This window comes from Pseudopodoces humilis, chromosome 23 (genome assembly GCF_049639895.1).
Source record: "Pseudopodoces humilis isolate 2021_Gansu_Grassland_sample_001 chromosome 23, ASM4963989v1, whole genome shotgun sequence".
Classification (NCBI taxonomy): Eukaryota; Metazoa; Chordata; class Aves; order Passeriformes; family Paridae; genus Pseudopodoces; species Pseudopodoces humilis.
In genome coordinates this window covers 4,886,689-4,900,678 of record NC_142222.1, presented here as the reverse complement: position 1 = coordinate 4,900,678, position 13,990 = coordinate 4,886,689, and the positions used below count along the sequence as shown (strand labels likewise).

At 48.4% G+C, this 13,990-nt stretch overlaps 2 protein-coding genes across 3 annotated transcripts; one reads left to right on the top strand and one right to left on the bottom strand.

The window, feature by feature from the left end:
* The first annotated feature begins 135 nt into the window (after positions 1–135).
* SERPINF1 (serpin family F member 1) lies at positions 136–6,994 on the top strand. Of its 2 annotated transcripts, none has more exons than XM_005525793.2 (8): positions 136–261; positions 2,622–2,707; positions 3,069–3,267; positions 3,345–3,500; positions 4,329–4,532; positions 5,309–5,451; positions 6,044–6,254; positions 6,586–6,994. In XM_005525793.2, exons 2-8 carry the CDS (start codon positions 2,630–2,632, stop codon positions 6,843–6,845), a joined length of 1,251 nt encoding a protein of 416 aa, XP_005525850.1. In that variant the 5' UTR covers positions 136–261; positions 2,622–2,629; the 3' UTR covers positions 6,846–6,994. The 2 variants fall into 2 exon arrangements, with proteins under 2 accessions (XP_005525850.1, XP_087922386.1); XM_088066260.1 differs by lacking the exon at positions 136–261 and adding an exon at positions 2,166–2,184.
* Positions 6,995–7,461: 467 nt separating this feature from the next.
* On the bottom strand, positions 7,462–13,985 carry SMYD4 (SET and MYND domain containing 4). The gene is made up of 10 exons (XM_014254985.2): positions 13,803–13,985; positions 12,981–13,131; positions 12,678–12,767; positions 11,227–12,370; positions 10,297–10,479; positions 9,840–10,006; positions 9,400–9,535; positions 8,833–8,949; positions 8,406–8,529; positions 7,462–7,782 (listed from the first exon to the last, which is right to left on the bottom strand). The coding sequence occupies exons 1-10, from the start codon at positions 13,931–13,933 to the stop codon at positions 7,632–7,634; spliced, it is 2,394 nt and encodes a 797-aa protein (XP_014110460.2). The 5' UTR covers positions 13,934–13,985; the 3' UTR covers positions 7,462–7,631.
* Positions 13,986–13,990: the final 5 nt, after the last annotated feature.

Below are 13,990 nucleotides of genomic sequence, written 5' to 3'. Positions count from 1 at the left end.
CCACCAGGCTGCCCTTAGCACGGGGATTTGTTTTTGGGGAAAAAAAGGGTTGAAAAAATAATGCAATTCAGGGTGAGGGTGGCAGGGGCAGAAAATGGGAGCAGAGCACTTTAAGAAAGCCCTGGGAAGCTGTAACCTGAAGCCTGCCGAAGGCTGGGCTGGGGGAAGCAGCAAAAAGCAGATGTGGCTGCACCAAAGCCGCACTGTCCTCGACTCGCACCCGCTGGGAGCCCCGACAGCAGCGGCCGAGAGGAGCCCCAGGTAAGGGACAGCTCAGGGACAGCTCGCCTGTGCCACTGCCAGCGGCCAGGGGAGCACGGGGCAGGGGCTGAGGCTGGGCAGCTCCCAGAGGATCTGGGAAATGGGAAGAATGGTTCTTCTGCAGGTGGGATTCCCACCAAGAGACCTCACCAAGGATCGGGAGCCACCAGCATCAGCTGTGCCCCCGGGGCTGAGCTGTGCTTGGGAATTGGGGTGGGTTTTCTGCCTTTCAAGCATCTGCCTTGCAGCTGGGAACACGTTTTTTGTCTGTGATGGTGTGACAGTCAAATCCTCTGGAGCTGGTGGCTGCAGGATGTGCCAGGAGCTGGTGCTGTGGAACAAGCAGAGCGAGCAGTCTCAACTCATGGGTCTTGTTTCACAGCACCTCAAGTCAGAAGTGTTTATAAATGATGTGAGAGACTTGTTCCACTGTAGGTGGAAAGTAAAATATTTCCTTTGCACCTGCAGGCCTTCACAAATCCATAAGTCCCAGACACAAAGTTCCTTCTCAGCTTATTTCTCAAGGTTTTCCTCCTATACCTTTTGACTGTAACATCACTCGCTGTTGCTCCTTCTCTTTTCCTTCAAGCCAGCCACAGATTTTAATATCATTCCTGAAACCATCCCACCTCCGATCCAACCAAATTCTTTTCTCTGCATTTCTGGCTGTGTGCTAAGAGAAATACAAATAGAATCCAGATGTTCAGGCCAATTCAAACGCAAAAGGCTTTGTCTTTTTAAAATGGAAATTGCTTTTTGGCAAAGTCTGAGAAATATGAAGCTGGTGACAGTACTGGCAAAAACAATACAATCTGCAAAACCAATCTCTGTTCCCATGCTCCCAGGAGCTCAGTGGAGCTGGAAGCAGAGGTTGTGTTGAGATTATTTTCTTTTTCTTCAGAGAAAAGGTTATGCTCCATGGAAAAGCTTCAGCTCTAAGCTAGACTGGGCCAAACCTCTTCCTCTCAGCATGCAGAGTGCAGCTTGGTAGAGGCATCCTCACAGAGCCCTCACTAAGGCTTTTTAGACTCATGCAGGACTTCTGGCACCTCTCTTTCAGCATGGTGCCTGTTTGTTGTAAATCTCTGGAATGATCGGAGCAATCCCAGCATCATATCCACTATCACACCAGATAGTAAATCCTCTTGATCCACATCTTCTGCACCAGAAACCTCACCTATTCTGCAGCTGGGATGGCAGCAGGTTACAGGATGCAAGCTCACAGGGGAAAGAGGGTACCACTTCTGTGTTGAACACAGATGAAAGCTTAAAACCTCCTGTGTGATGCTTTTTTCTCTGAGGGAGAGCTCCCTCCAGAAGAAAAGGCAGGGAAGGGCAACAGCAAACTGCCTTTCACTCTGCCTGAACAGGGTCTTGAGCTGGGGCTTTTGTCACCACATGTATTTCTAGCAGCAGGCATGTTTTCTTTGTAGCTGAAGTTAATCTGAAACACATGTTCTTCCTCTGATTTCTCTAGTTGCCTAGGATGACAGGGGTTAGTTAAATACAACTCTCTTCCTTTAATTTCTGGGAATCTATCTAAACATTGCTTCAGACCAGCCTCAGTGGCGTCTGTTCTTGGGGACAGAACACTTCAGTAGCTCTGGTTTACCCACAGCAAAGCCCTGGGTTACTCAGTGCCCTCTGGACCAGACAGATTTGTCTGGAAGGGCCACTCATCCCAGTACCGGAGTGATGAAAAATGGATTCTACAGAAAGAACAGCTTTGGGGAATTCGGTGCTTTTCTCCCACCTCCATTAAAAATGTTGAATAAGCCAAGCACTGCCTTTCCCTTCTCTAGGTCTCCTTATTGTCTTTTAAGAAAGCTCTTCTATTTTACTTCATCAGATTGCAAATAAGAAGCAAAGGATGGACACAGGTACATGTAGACACAAGAAACAGCAAACTACTGTCTGAGGCAGGTAATTTGTGTATTAAAGCAGTAACCAGTCAGTGTTGCCTTCTACCCCATTCAACAATATGGATTTGGTACCTTTTATAAATGAAGTCTTAATTTTTTTTGAAGCCTAAGACTCAGAAGTAGTGATTTGGTGCTTTTCTGGACCTTGGCACTCAGTAATTGCCAGCATCAGTGTGGTTTGGGCCACACACATCTGCTTTTGTGCTCAGGCATACCCACACCATGTGCCTGCCCAGTTTTAAAGTCACTGGGGCCAGTCTGGCTGAATACTTCCAACTAGAGAAGGAAAGCTGGCTCAGATCAGGTGTGTGTTTCACAATTGGAAGGTCAAGCAGCAGCATTTGCCACTGCAGCTCCTGTCACAGCTAGGTACAGTGCAGAGTTGTGGTAGAGATGCATTTACCTGATTGCTTGAACTGTGTCTGTCATATTCTGTAGGTCCAGGCATGCAGATTCCAGTGGTTCTCCTTTTCCTAGGCCTCTTAACTGTCCCAAGCAGAGCCCAGAATTCAGCTACTGAGCAGGTGAGTGAGACACCATATGCAGAGAGCAAGGGAAAGAGGTGTGGAACAGGTAATTTAATTTTAGAGAGTCTTACTGAAGGATTAAGCACTACCCTCCTAAATTACTGGGATTTTATTTAGCAACATAATGAGCCTAACTCCTGCCTTACCTGGATAAAACCACAGTAGTTACATCAGGGGATGACCAGGAGGCAGAATTTCAAACTCAGTGCTGCCTTTGGCATTAAAGTAACTGTTCCTACACTCTCTTTAAGATGAAGTCAATATTTCTGTAGGTCATAGAAGAATATCTGTAGTTGTTTGCCTATGAAGTGTTTACCACTCCTGAAAGTCTAACCAAAGCACTTCCTGGACCTGCCAGAACTCTGCCACAGCTGATGGAGCCAATGCTGGCGAGGAAGAGGAAGATCCATTCTACAAGAGCCCTGTGAACAAGCTGGCAGCTGCAGTCTCCAACTTTGGTTATGACCTGTACCGCCAGCAGTCCAGCCGGACAGCCACGGCCAACGTGCTGCTGTCTCCCTTCAGCCTGGCTACTGCACTTTCTGGTCTCTCACTTGGTGAGTTCTTTGCCCCATTTCCACACTCACCCTCTGGCTTGGCAGCCTTTTCCTCATGTTTTCCTGGTCGTTGGCAGGGGCTGGAGAACGAACTGAAAATGTGATTTCTCGCGCCCTCTTCTATGATCTGCTCAACAAGGCTGAGGTCCACGACACCTACAAGGACCTGCTGAGCAGCGTGACTGGGCCAGAGAAGAGCATGAAAAGTGCCTCCCGGATCATCCTGGAGAAAAGTAGAAGTCCTTCTTCCCCTCTATAAAATTTTACCTAAAAAGCTGTCAGCAGAAGTTATTTTGGTGTGCCTATATTGATAAAAACACACTGAGTAACACAGCACTAACACAGTGTCACAGCTCTGGCTCTGACATTCTGCTGAGCCAGGATGCAGACAAGTCATGGAATGCTCTTGCTGCTCCAGAAAAAGCCTGGAAAGTTTGTGTGCACTTAAATAAAAGACCAGACATGCACACAAAGACATTGGTGACAGAACAGTTAACTCACAGAAGACCTAAAAGAAACTTGCTGATAATTTTGCCTTCACTCCAGGCTGTCTGGCAGGTGTTGCTGGCTTCCAGGAACCACAGATCACATTTTCTATTTGTGATAACACTCAGCCATATTCCTTTGTTTAATTCTTTGCAGAGCTATTTGAAATGTCTGCTTCTGGCATGCAATAAACATCTGCTGAGAATGCTAAGAGCTATCTTTTGGAACCTGCTGGTTCCAAGAATCCAATAGGTTGAGTAAGCTGTACTCAGAAAGCAGGCTGGGGAAAGAAGGAAGGCTGATGTAGGAATGGCTGTGTCCAAGCCTTCAGTTCTTATCTCCTTTTTTCAGTTTTCAGAAGAGAGTTATCCCGTGCTCCAGCATGGGTGGCTGTAGGATTTGGATCCGTTTCCTTAATGTGCTTTCAGATATTCCTCTTCAAAGCAGGTTTCTGTAGACAAACAGGCACAGATATTTTATGAGAGACCTGCTGCTGGGCTTTGGATTGCCACCTGCTGCCTTGAGATTGTTTGGATAGGGGAGCTAGCTGCAGTATCCATGTTTTTATTCCCCAGGACTCAGGGCAAGGCCTGGATTTCACAGCCAGCTGGAGAAGTCCTACAAGATGCGACCGAGGGCACTGAGTGGCAACACCCAGCTGGACCTCCAAGAAATCAACACCTGGGTCCGACAGCAGACAAAGGGAAGGATTATGAGGTTCATGAAGGACATGCCCACAGATGTCAGTATTCTCCTTGCTGGGGCTGCTTTCTTCAAGGGTAAGAATGTTGTGTGCTTGGGCACAGAAAAAGTCCATTAAGCACGTGTTGGAGGAGATGTGGAGGAATGCTCCCACTTCCAATAAAGCAAACAGGTATCAAGGAGAGAAGCGTGAGAAGAAAGTGTTTGAGAATGTTCAGTAAAGAAGAAAAAATAAAGAACACTACCTGAACAAAAATAGTCCAGAGGGAGGAATTATTACTCTTGGGAAGCTGAATCTTGACCTGTTTGCGGTAAGAATCAGAGAAGAAAGTTTAAGCTCACAAAACTCCATTCAGAGATAGGATATTACCATTTAGGGAAGGAACAGCTTGAAGTGTTCTGAGCCTTCTTACCACTGTAGAAGGAACAGTTTGATGCTAGAGAGCTGTTCTTAAACACGCTGTAAGCCAGTGTCCTGGAGAATTATTGCTTAGAGACAGGCAGCAAAATAAAGGGTGGGGAGAGAAGTACTTTATATCCATTGACACAACTGTTACCCTTTAAAATAGTTTTGTAATTACATAAGTAGACATCAACTTCCCAGTGGCTACTCCACCCATACACTGGCTTGATTATTTATTTGCCATTTAGCCAATTCTCAGATGAAAAGGAGGGACCAAGGATGGCAGTAAATCAGTAGCTCCAATCAGTCTATTTCTATCCCTGTAATGCCTCAACTCCTTAAAGCACAAATACTGCATATTAAAGCACAAGATTATTCAGCCACAGGCATAAGCCTGGCTTCATATGTTATTATTCCAGAAAATCCTCCATTTTCTCTCTTATAAAACAGGGACATGGAAAACCAAGTTTGACACCAAGAAGACTGCCCTGAAGGATTTCCACCTGGATGAGGACAGAACTGTGAAGGTGTCCATGATGTCAGACCCCAAAGCCATCCTGAGATACGGTTTCGACTCAGAACTCAACTGCAAGGTCAGACAGCAAATATTGCCCAAGATCTCCCGAACCTACTGAGGAGTAGGTTCAGCTACACCTACCTGTTAACCCATTCCAGCTTTGCTCCTCCCATCAGCTACTTTTGCAATCCCTATTTTGAAAGGCAGTGTGTTGATTCTTAGGGTATCCTGCTTCTACCCAGGCTATGTCACAAGCAATCCAAAATTTAAATTATGCCCAGGTCCTACCAGCCTGTATTGCTTGACTTAAAGTTGGGCAAGAAGGGCAGGCCACACCTCTCAAAACTTTTCCACCTCTGCCTCTTTCAACCAGTCTTTCCCTGGAGCATGAGCTCAAAGGTGTTCCAGTGAGAATTCCCCAAAGCAATGCTGCAGGTGAGAGAGCACTTCCATAGCAGGAAGAGTGCAGCAAGGATGGATGAAAGCCTGGGGAAAAAAACAGAAGTGTCAGGAAACATCATGTCAGATAAAAGCAAACAGGGAAAAAGATAGAATGTTCACTGAAAAGGTTGAGATTCCAGCCTGAGAATCAGGCCTCTGCCTGGTACAGAATGGGTAAAACTATTATCGATGTGACCCCTTCTTATCTCTTATTTCTGGCCTTGCAGATTGCCCAGCTGCCCCTGACAGAGGGAATCAGTGCCATGTTCTTCCTGCCCACGAAGGTGACCCAGAACATGACTCTGATTGAGGAAAGCCTCACTTCTGAGTTTGTCCACGATGTGGACAAAGAGCTGAAGACCGTCCATGCTGTGCTGAGCCTGCCCAAACTAAAGCTGAACCACGAAGAGGCACTTGGCAGCACACTAAAGGAGACAAGTATGTGCATCACACCCCCTTTGCAGGCTGCCAGGGCTCAAAGCAGTGGCCAAGTTGCTTCCTGCTCTCAGAATATGAAGTTGGTGGGTTGTTAGTTATGGTTGTGGAGATCTCAAATCACCTTCATCTGGGGCTTCTCAGCTTTTTATCACATCCCTCCACCAAGCTCAAACAGTGCTGCTGAGATTGCAGGTAAAAGCTGCTTCTCCCTGTTCCCTCAGAAAACTCTGCCCAAGCAGCTCCCTCCCCTCGTGGGTCACACATTAGCAGTGCTGCTCCTCCTTCTGCAATCCATGCCTTCAGCTAATGGAACTTTCTGTCTTTTCTCCAGGGCTCCAATCACTTTTCACATCACCTGATTTCTCCAAGATTTCTGCCAAACCTCTGAGATTATCTCATGTGCAACACAAAGCAATGCTGGAGCTTAGTGAGGATGGGGAAAGATCCATACCAAACCCTGGGGCTGATGCTGCTCGTCTGACCTTCCCCATAGAATACCACGTGGACAGGCCTTTCCTTCTCGTACTGAGGGATGATACCACTGGAACCCTCCTCTTCATTGGCAAGATCCTGGACCCCAGGGGTGTTTAGATCCCTCCACAGTAATCTGCAATGGTAGGGCCCAAATGGAAAGGGTGATATTGGGAGGGATACTTGCTCCCTGCTCTGCTGCACAAAGACACAACTTGCAAATCTTACGCCTTCATGCTGCAATAAAAGAGCTTTTGCTATTAATCTCAGCAAGCCCAAGTATTCTCCCTTGAAAGGTTGTCTGCCTACACTCCTAGTTTCCCCAGAGGAGGAATGCAGTTTTGTGTCCTGAAAGCAAACATTATCTGGTGTATACTCCATTGTTCCCCATCCTGTTTTCCAACCTGACACCAGTTGTTGATTCTGAATCCCTCATCACTGACAGATCTGCGCTGGAGCCCTCCAAGTCCTGCAGTGCCCCCTTTAAGTTTCCACTTCCCAGGCTGTTGCCTCACCCCTTCCAACCATTTCCATTTGACACTGGCAAGAAGGAAAGTGCCTCACAGTATCAAAAATAGAAGGCAACGTGCTCTGGATGACTGTATGTTCATAATGCTCAGGGCACCACACAGGGGAGAGTCACATCTCACACAAAAGCAACTCAAACATTTGCTTCCAACCCACACACAGAACTTATACAACAGCCTCTGTTCCCACCATACCACACACACACCTCTCACGTTAGAATTGGTCATTTTATTTACAACAGGCTCACTAAAGAGCATTTCAAGACTTCATTCAAGTTGCTGTTACACATGATTTTCCAGCTTGTACTACATGACTACCTTAGCACATGACACTTAGCTTTGATGAAAGATCACATTGCAGCTTCCTTTGACAGGGAAATTAAGTCCTCTGAAGGATGTTTCTGGGAAGCTCTGACAGGCAGGCCTTCATCTCTTGTAGTTCCTGGATCTGAGCACTCTGAGGACCAAAGTGCACTGACAAAATCCCCTCTGCTCTTTGAATCGTGCTCAGAGCTTCAGAAACTGCAAATCTGAAATAGGAAGATAATAAGAACAGAGCATGCAAAATACTTAATTCAGCTTCTTGACTTACACAGCTTTTAAGCCCTCCCTAACAAAAACCTAAACCTGTTCATGGCCACAGATCCCACCCTCCCCTGCCTTCCAGCAGCAGGAAAATTGTATCTGCTTCAGCTACAAAGGGAGGATGAGGGGGATGGAAAGGTAAGGAGATGGACAAAACCTGAAAACATTATCTTTGAGTATACAGGAACCCACTACCTCATCACTGCAGCTTCTGCTAAAATTAATTTGGTTAAAGGGAGGTGTTGTGAGGAGATTTTCAGAAGCAGTCAGGGGATTTCCTTGCCAATAAAGCAAGAGGATTTCATTCTCTCATTTGAGAAGAAGTCAGCAGCATTATACAACTGAGGTATAAACACCAAGATTGATAAGTTGACAGAATAAAACAATTGGACAGTGAATAAATTGAGCCAGGGAGAAGAAAAAGGCACAGAGGAGAGAAACAGATTCCTAAAAGAGTACCTGTGCTAGACTGCCCTGTGTCCTGCGAGACACCGTCAAGGTGCCTTGATATTGTGTCAGACACACAGGAGTGGTGCAGGGCAGGGACAGAGGATGAAACCAAACTCACCCATTGAAGAGGATTTGTGCCAGCTTGAAAAGTTCATGGCCTGCTTCTACACTTGATGGCCCATGGTGCATTTCCACAACCTCAATACTCTTCTTCAGGTGTCTGGCTGCTTCCTGCCACTTCCCTGATGGAAAAACAAAGCAAAACATGAGAAATTAATAAATACTTCCTAGAGCTACTGCCACCCAAAGAATCTGACAGAATTAATCAAAATGTGGTGAACTCTGTCCACAGAATCAGGACAGGGAATCTAAAATAACATGAGAGCACAGTATTGTTCAGTGGCTGCTGGGAACACAGGTTTGGTCCTCCTGAGAGCCCTGCTGCCAAAACTAGGGAGAAAATGAGAGGGCCAGTCCAAGAAAAAGCTAGTCATGTTAAATTCAAAGTTCAGGAAACATGGGATAGTGAGAGGACAATGCCATACCAAGAGTAGCATAGACCTGTGCCAGATGATCCTCCATCTCTCCCATCAGCAAATGCTCTGGAGACAAGAAGGTTCCAGCATCTATCTGACACTTCAGGAGCAGTTTGATAGCCTGATCTATAGAAAGAAAAAAAATGGTTATAAAATTCACCCTGTGGTCAGTCTCCAGTTTTCCATGATCCACGAAATAAAATCAATCCAATCTCATCTTTACATGTTACACAGCTGACTGGGGTTTGGTTAGGATTCAGCACTGATTTCATCTGCACCTCTGCTAATTCTACCCCAGTGATGGCTCAACTACCTCCAGGGAAACAAGGCCTGGGAAGGCCCAACTCCAATATTACCCTGGTTTCTTTTTATTTAATTACTTTACTATGGAACAATATGTGGCTTAGATTAACACCCAGATCAGGGGGGTATAAAAAAACTACAGCTGAAGTCCCCAGGGACACCAGGCCACGTGTCACAGTGCCCCAATGGCATGAGCAACAGTGCCATCTCATGGTTCCTGTCCCGACCTGGGCTCCTCAGCTCCTGACCTCAGGGCACAAAGCTGAGCCTTACCAGCCTTTCCAACACTCAGCAGGTCTAAAGCTTTCTTGATTTGTTGCTGAAGGTCCTGTAAACGGCCAGACAGGTGATCTTTGCTGGCTGAGGTTCCACAAGCTTCATTTGAACAGCAAAGTGTGTCTTCTTCCTCCTGCAGAAATCCTTTGTGATCATTCCAGCTCACGTTCAGCTAAAAGCTTACCCTCCATCTCCATTAGCTCTGGGTTATAGAGATGCTAAATTGTTCCTCAGTTGTATTAATCAAACAAAGTGATTTTTTCATAAATTGTTACAGCTTATTTGATTTTATGAGAAACAGTGAGATGCTGTCTAGACTCAACAGGAGCTTTTGGCTTCTGAGCAGGGATCAAAGTGAGGTCTTCACCTCTTGGCTCTCCCAGACCCAAATGTTACACACCCCAGGAAGTTGCACAACCATAACTATGGAGAATTACCTGCATTTGGGCCTGGCATGTGGGACAGCAGAATGAATTTCTGATGGACACCACACTCTTGACACCAGACTCTAACTCCTCGAGGCAAGCCCGGCAGCGACACTTGAAGAAATACTGATGGAGAAGCTGCTGTCTCTCAACAACCCTCATCCTACGCCAGTGAGGCCCTGCAGAGGATGGCAAGGGTAGAGATCTCTCAACAGCTACAGTTCTTAATATCAGAATAAATGGACTTTAGTTACAATTGAGACTAGGTATATTTTGGGGAGGACACAACTGGAGACAGAAAATCTAACAGTGGGCTTAAGAGATGAAATGTTGATCAAGGCTGCTAAACAAAGACTCTGGCAACATTAGATGAGAATTATATGAGAATTATGGTATAAGTTGCCATTAGCATGATAAGGAGAGGTGAATGATGTCTGTGCCTTGAGACAAACACAGATTTAGGGCTTACCATAGCAATGCAAAACCTCTTGGCCACTTGAGATTGGCTGTGATGCCCTGACAGTGGCAGCTGTCCCACTGAATGACACACTGGTATTGGGGCAGCACGAGTGGTTCAGGAGGCTGAGGACAGGGAAGAAAGCTGTTGCCAGCCTCACAGGCTTCTTATCTACAACAGCCCCATCTCCAGGCCCTGAAGACAGAGGAAAACCAAGCAGGTTGAGATTGAATGCTCACAAACCCACACAATTTCTGCAATGAGCACCGTGACCGATCGCAGGCAGCAGCAGAAAGGTTCCTGGTATATTGCTGCAATAAATAACAGCTAAACACGCTCTGCATGTGCACCAAGGAACAAGCCAGCATGGAACAGGCCATTAAATTTTAAACAAGTCATTTCCATCTGCAATGGGAGCCTTTTACAGCTGATAATTCAATCTCTTCACACAAGAAAATGGGCAAAAAGAGGACAGTCCTGGGCTCCTCAGGACAGGAAAGAGGACCTACTGGAGAGGGTCCAGTGGAGGCCACAGAGATGATGAGGGGTCTGGGGCATCTCTCTTATGAGACTGAGGGAGCTTGGTTAGTCTGGAGAAGACTGAGAAGGGATCTCATCAATACATATACAAATACAGGTGTCAGAGAATGGTGATGGACTCTTTTCTGTGGTGCCAGGTTAAGGAGTAATGGCCACAAATTAAACAAGAAGCTTCACCTCAACATGAGGAAAACCACTGAGGGTGGCAGAGCACTGCAACAGGCTGTCCAGGGAGATCTAGAGACATTCCAAACCCACCTGGACATGTTCCTGTGTCGCCTGCTCCAGGTGACCCAGCCTGGGCAGGGGATTTGGACGGAATCATCTTCAGAGGTCCCTTCCAACCCCAACCATTCCGTGACAACAGAATTTATTAATTGTTTTAATTTGGTTTCATCTTACCCAGATCCTGCATTACAGTGATTGCTTGTGCATTACACTGCAGCTGCAACACGTGCCTCAGCATTGCTTCTGCCACAGTCTTCAGCTCTGGGGACAATTCATCTGAGGTTTTTTCAAACGTCTTTGTTTTGGACCGCTGCTGAGGTGATTCCTGATTCAACACAGCAGCCTCCAGGCCAGCTGCTTGCAGCTTTTTGCATATAGCTACCACACTGAGTGTGCAGAGGAACTTGTGCTCAGGGCTGTGCTGCTCAGTGTGAGGCAAAAGGTGGAACAGAGCTTGGTAAGAACTCTGGTACCGACCACTGCTGCCACAGCCAGGGATACCTCTGCTATCAGCTCCTGAATCTGCTGCCTCACTGAGAGGTTTGCATCTTGCCTCAGGGTTCTGAAGGTTCTTGTCCCCACAGTGGGACCATGCCACCAGCCTGCTAACCTCTGCAAACCCTGCCAGCAGGACAGTCCTCAAGGCCACGTGGCAGAAGACCCCCAGTGTGAGGAGCAGCGCTCCCAGGGAACACTCTGTCCTGTGGTACTGCTGCCATGCCATGTCTGCACAGTCCTGGCTGCAGTATTTGGCATAACTGCAGCCATGACAAGGCACTGAGGCCAGGAGCTGCCTCAGACAGCGGTGGCAGTAAAGATCTGCGTTGGTGGCTCGAGTGTCCCACGCTGTGGCACCATCCTGCAGAGGAAGGCTCTCCCCGGGGCACAGCACACTCACAAAGGCCTCCTCTTTCACCAGGCTCTGTCCTGCCATGATGTCTTGGGAGGCCACCAAGTGACGTCCTCTCTCCGCATCAAAACGCAAGCTCAGAGATGAAGATGCACCTGAAATTCTGTTGTTCTCTTCCCAGATCTCTGGCTTCCCTTGAATGCCACCACATGCTTCTTGTGCAGGCTCTGGACACCTCTCTTTCTCACCTAATTTAACTTTCAGCTGACTTAACTTTTTTAGCTGAGTCAGGTGTGTAGTCATGACCCCATCTAGAGCAATTTTACTCTCCAGCACACTGAGGATATCCTGTGCATCCTGTAACCTCTCCAGGCACAGCAGACACTCAGCTTTCCGCAGCAGGACCTTGGGCAGCAGCCTGTCTGGATAGCCATGGCTTTCAGCCCTGGCAATATCTTCCAGACAAACCTAGGAACAAAGATAAGGCCTTTAAAGTGGGCTTGAAAACCAGCTCGTGCTCTTTCATTCCACTTAAAACAGTCTCATGGAGAATTCTGTGTGTTAATCAGCAAATTCCACGTGCATAACCAACCTGCTGCCCAAATAATGCATCCTGACACGGGAACAAAGCAGGAGCCCTTCAGGAAATTGAGTTATGGATGCTTTAAGCACAGCTTGGGAAGCACATCTGAACTGCCGTCTCTTGTTGTAACAATGAAACACCTCAGGGGCACCCAGGACCTTGTGGGGTGGGTGCTGCCCTGGCCCCACTTACCTCAAAGTGTCCCAGGTGGAAGAGGGCGGCCGAGCGGTTGGCAAAGCACACGGACACCTCGGGGCCCCCAGGGAGCTCGTGGGATGCTGCCTGCAGAGACCAGAGAACTGCTGCTGCCTCGGGGCATCCCTCACAGGAGCCGCTCAGCAGGGCCTGCAGGATCCCCTCACGGGAGCTGCTCCTCGCCCCGCGCAGGAGCCCTTCAACCGTGAGGGATCCTCTCTCAGGGATCCCCTCAGGGGATCCCTTTGGCTGTGAGCGCTGTGGGACCCCTTCCCTGGGATCCTCTCATGCCACTCCTACCTTGGAGTAAAGCCTCAGGGCAGCCTGGTACCGGCCCCGCTTGAATTCCCGGTTTCCCTGCTCCCGGTACCAGCCCGCGGCCTCCGGCTGCTTGTCCGTGCGTGCCTGGAGGCACAACCGCAGCAGGGCTGCCTCCTCCTCCTCCTCGCTCCTGTGGGACACGGGGCCAGCACCAAAGAATCACTTTGGAGTTGGTCCAGCCTCCCTGCTCCAACAGGATGATTCTCGTGGCACAGGATTGTGTCTATTGGGTTCTGGAATATCTCCAGCGAGATATCCCCACTCTCAATCTGTGCCAGTGCGTGGTCACTGCATGGGGAAGTTCCTCCTCATATTCACAGAATCACAGGCTCAATTAAGTTGGAAAAGACCTCTGAGGTGGAGTCCAGCCTGTGACGGATCCCCAGTTTGTCAACCAGACCATGACACTGAATGCCAAGACCAATGTTTGCTTATCCACCTCCCTGGACAGCCCATTCCAGCTCTAATCACCCTTTCTGCGAGGAAATTCTTACTAGTGTCCAACCCAACCCTTCCCAAGTGAAGTTTAAGTCTATTTCTTCACGTCCTATCGCCAGCAGCCTGGGAGGCGAGGCCGACTCCCAACCTCCTGTCAGGTAGAAAGGTGGAATTTTATCCAGATGGAATTTCCCCGGCATCACTTTCTGCCCGTTGCCCCGTGTCCTATTGCTCGGTTCCACCGAGCAGAGCCTAGTCCATCCTTTAACACCCCCTCCTTTTTTTACACGCATTAAGAGAGATGCTCCTGTCTCCCACCCCCCCTCGCTACCCTGCGCCGGACCCGCCCCACTCGCGGCTCACCGGAGCAGGTCACAACCCAGCCGCACCGCATCGCGAAGCGAAGCCGCCGCCAGCCTCTCCCGCAGCGCCGGCTCCAGCGCGGCCCAGAGCCGGGCGGTGCGGCCCTGCCACTCCGCCACCGGCAGCGCCATCACCGCCGCCGCGCCACCGGCAGCGCCAGCACCGCCATGGCGGCGCCCATCAGCGTC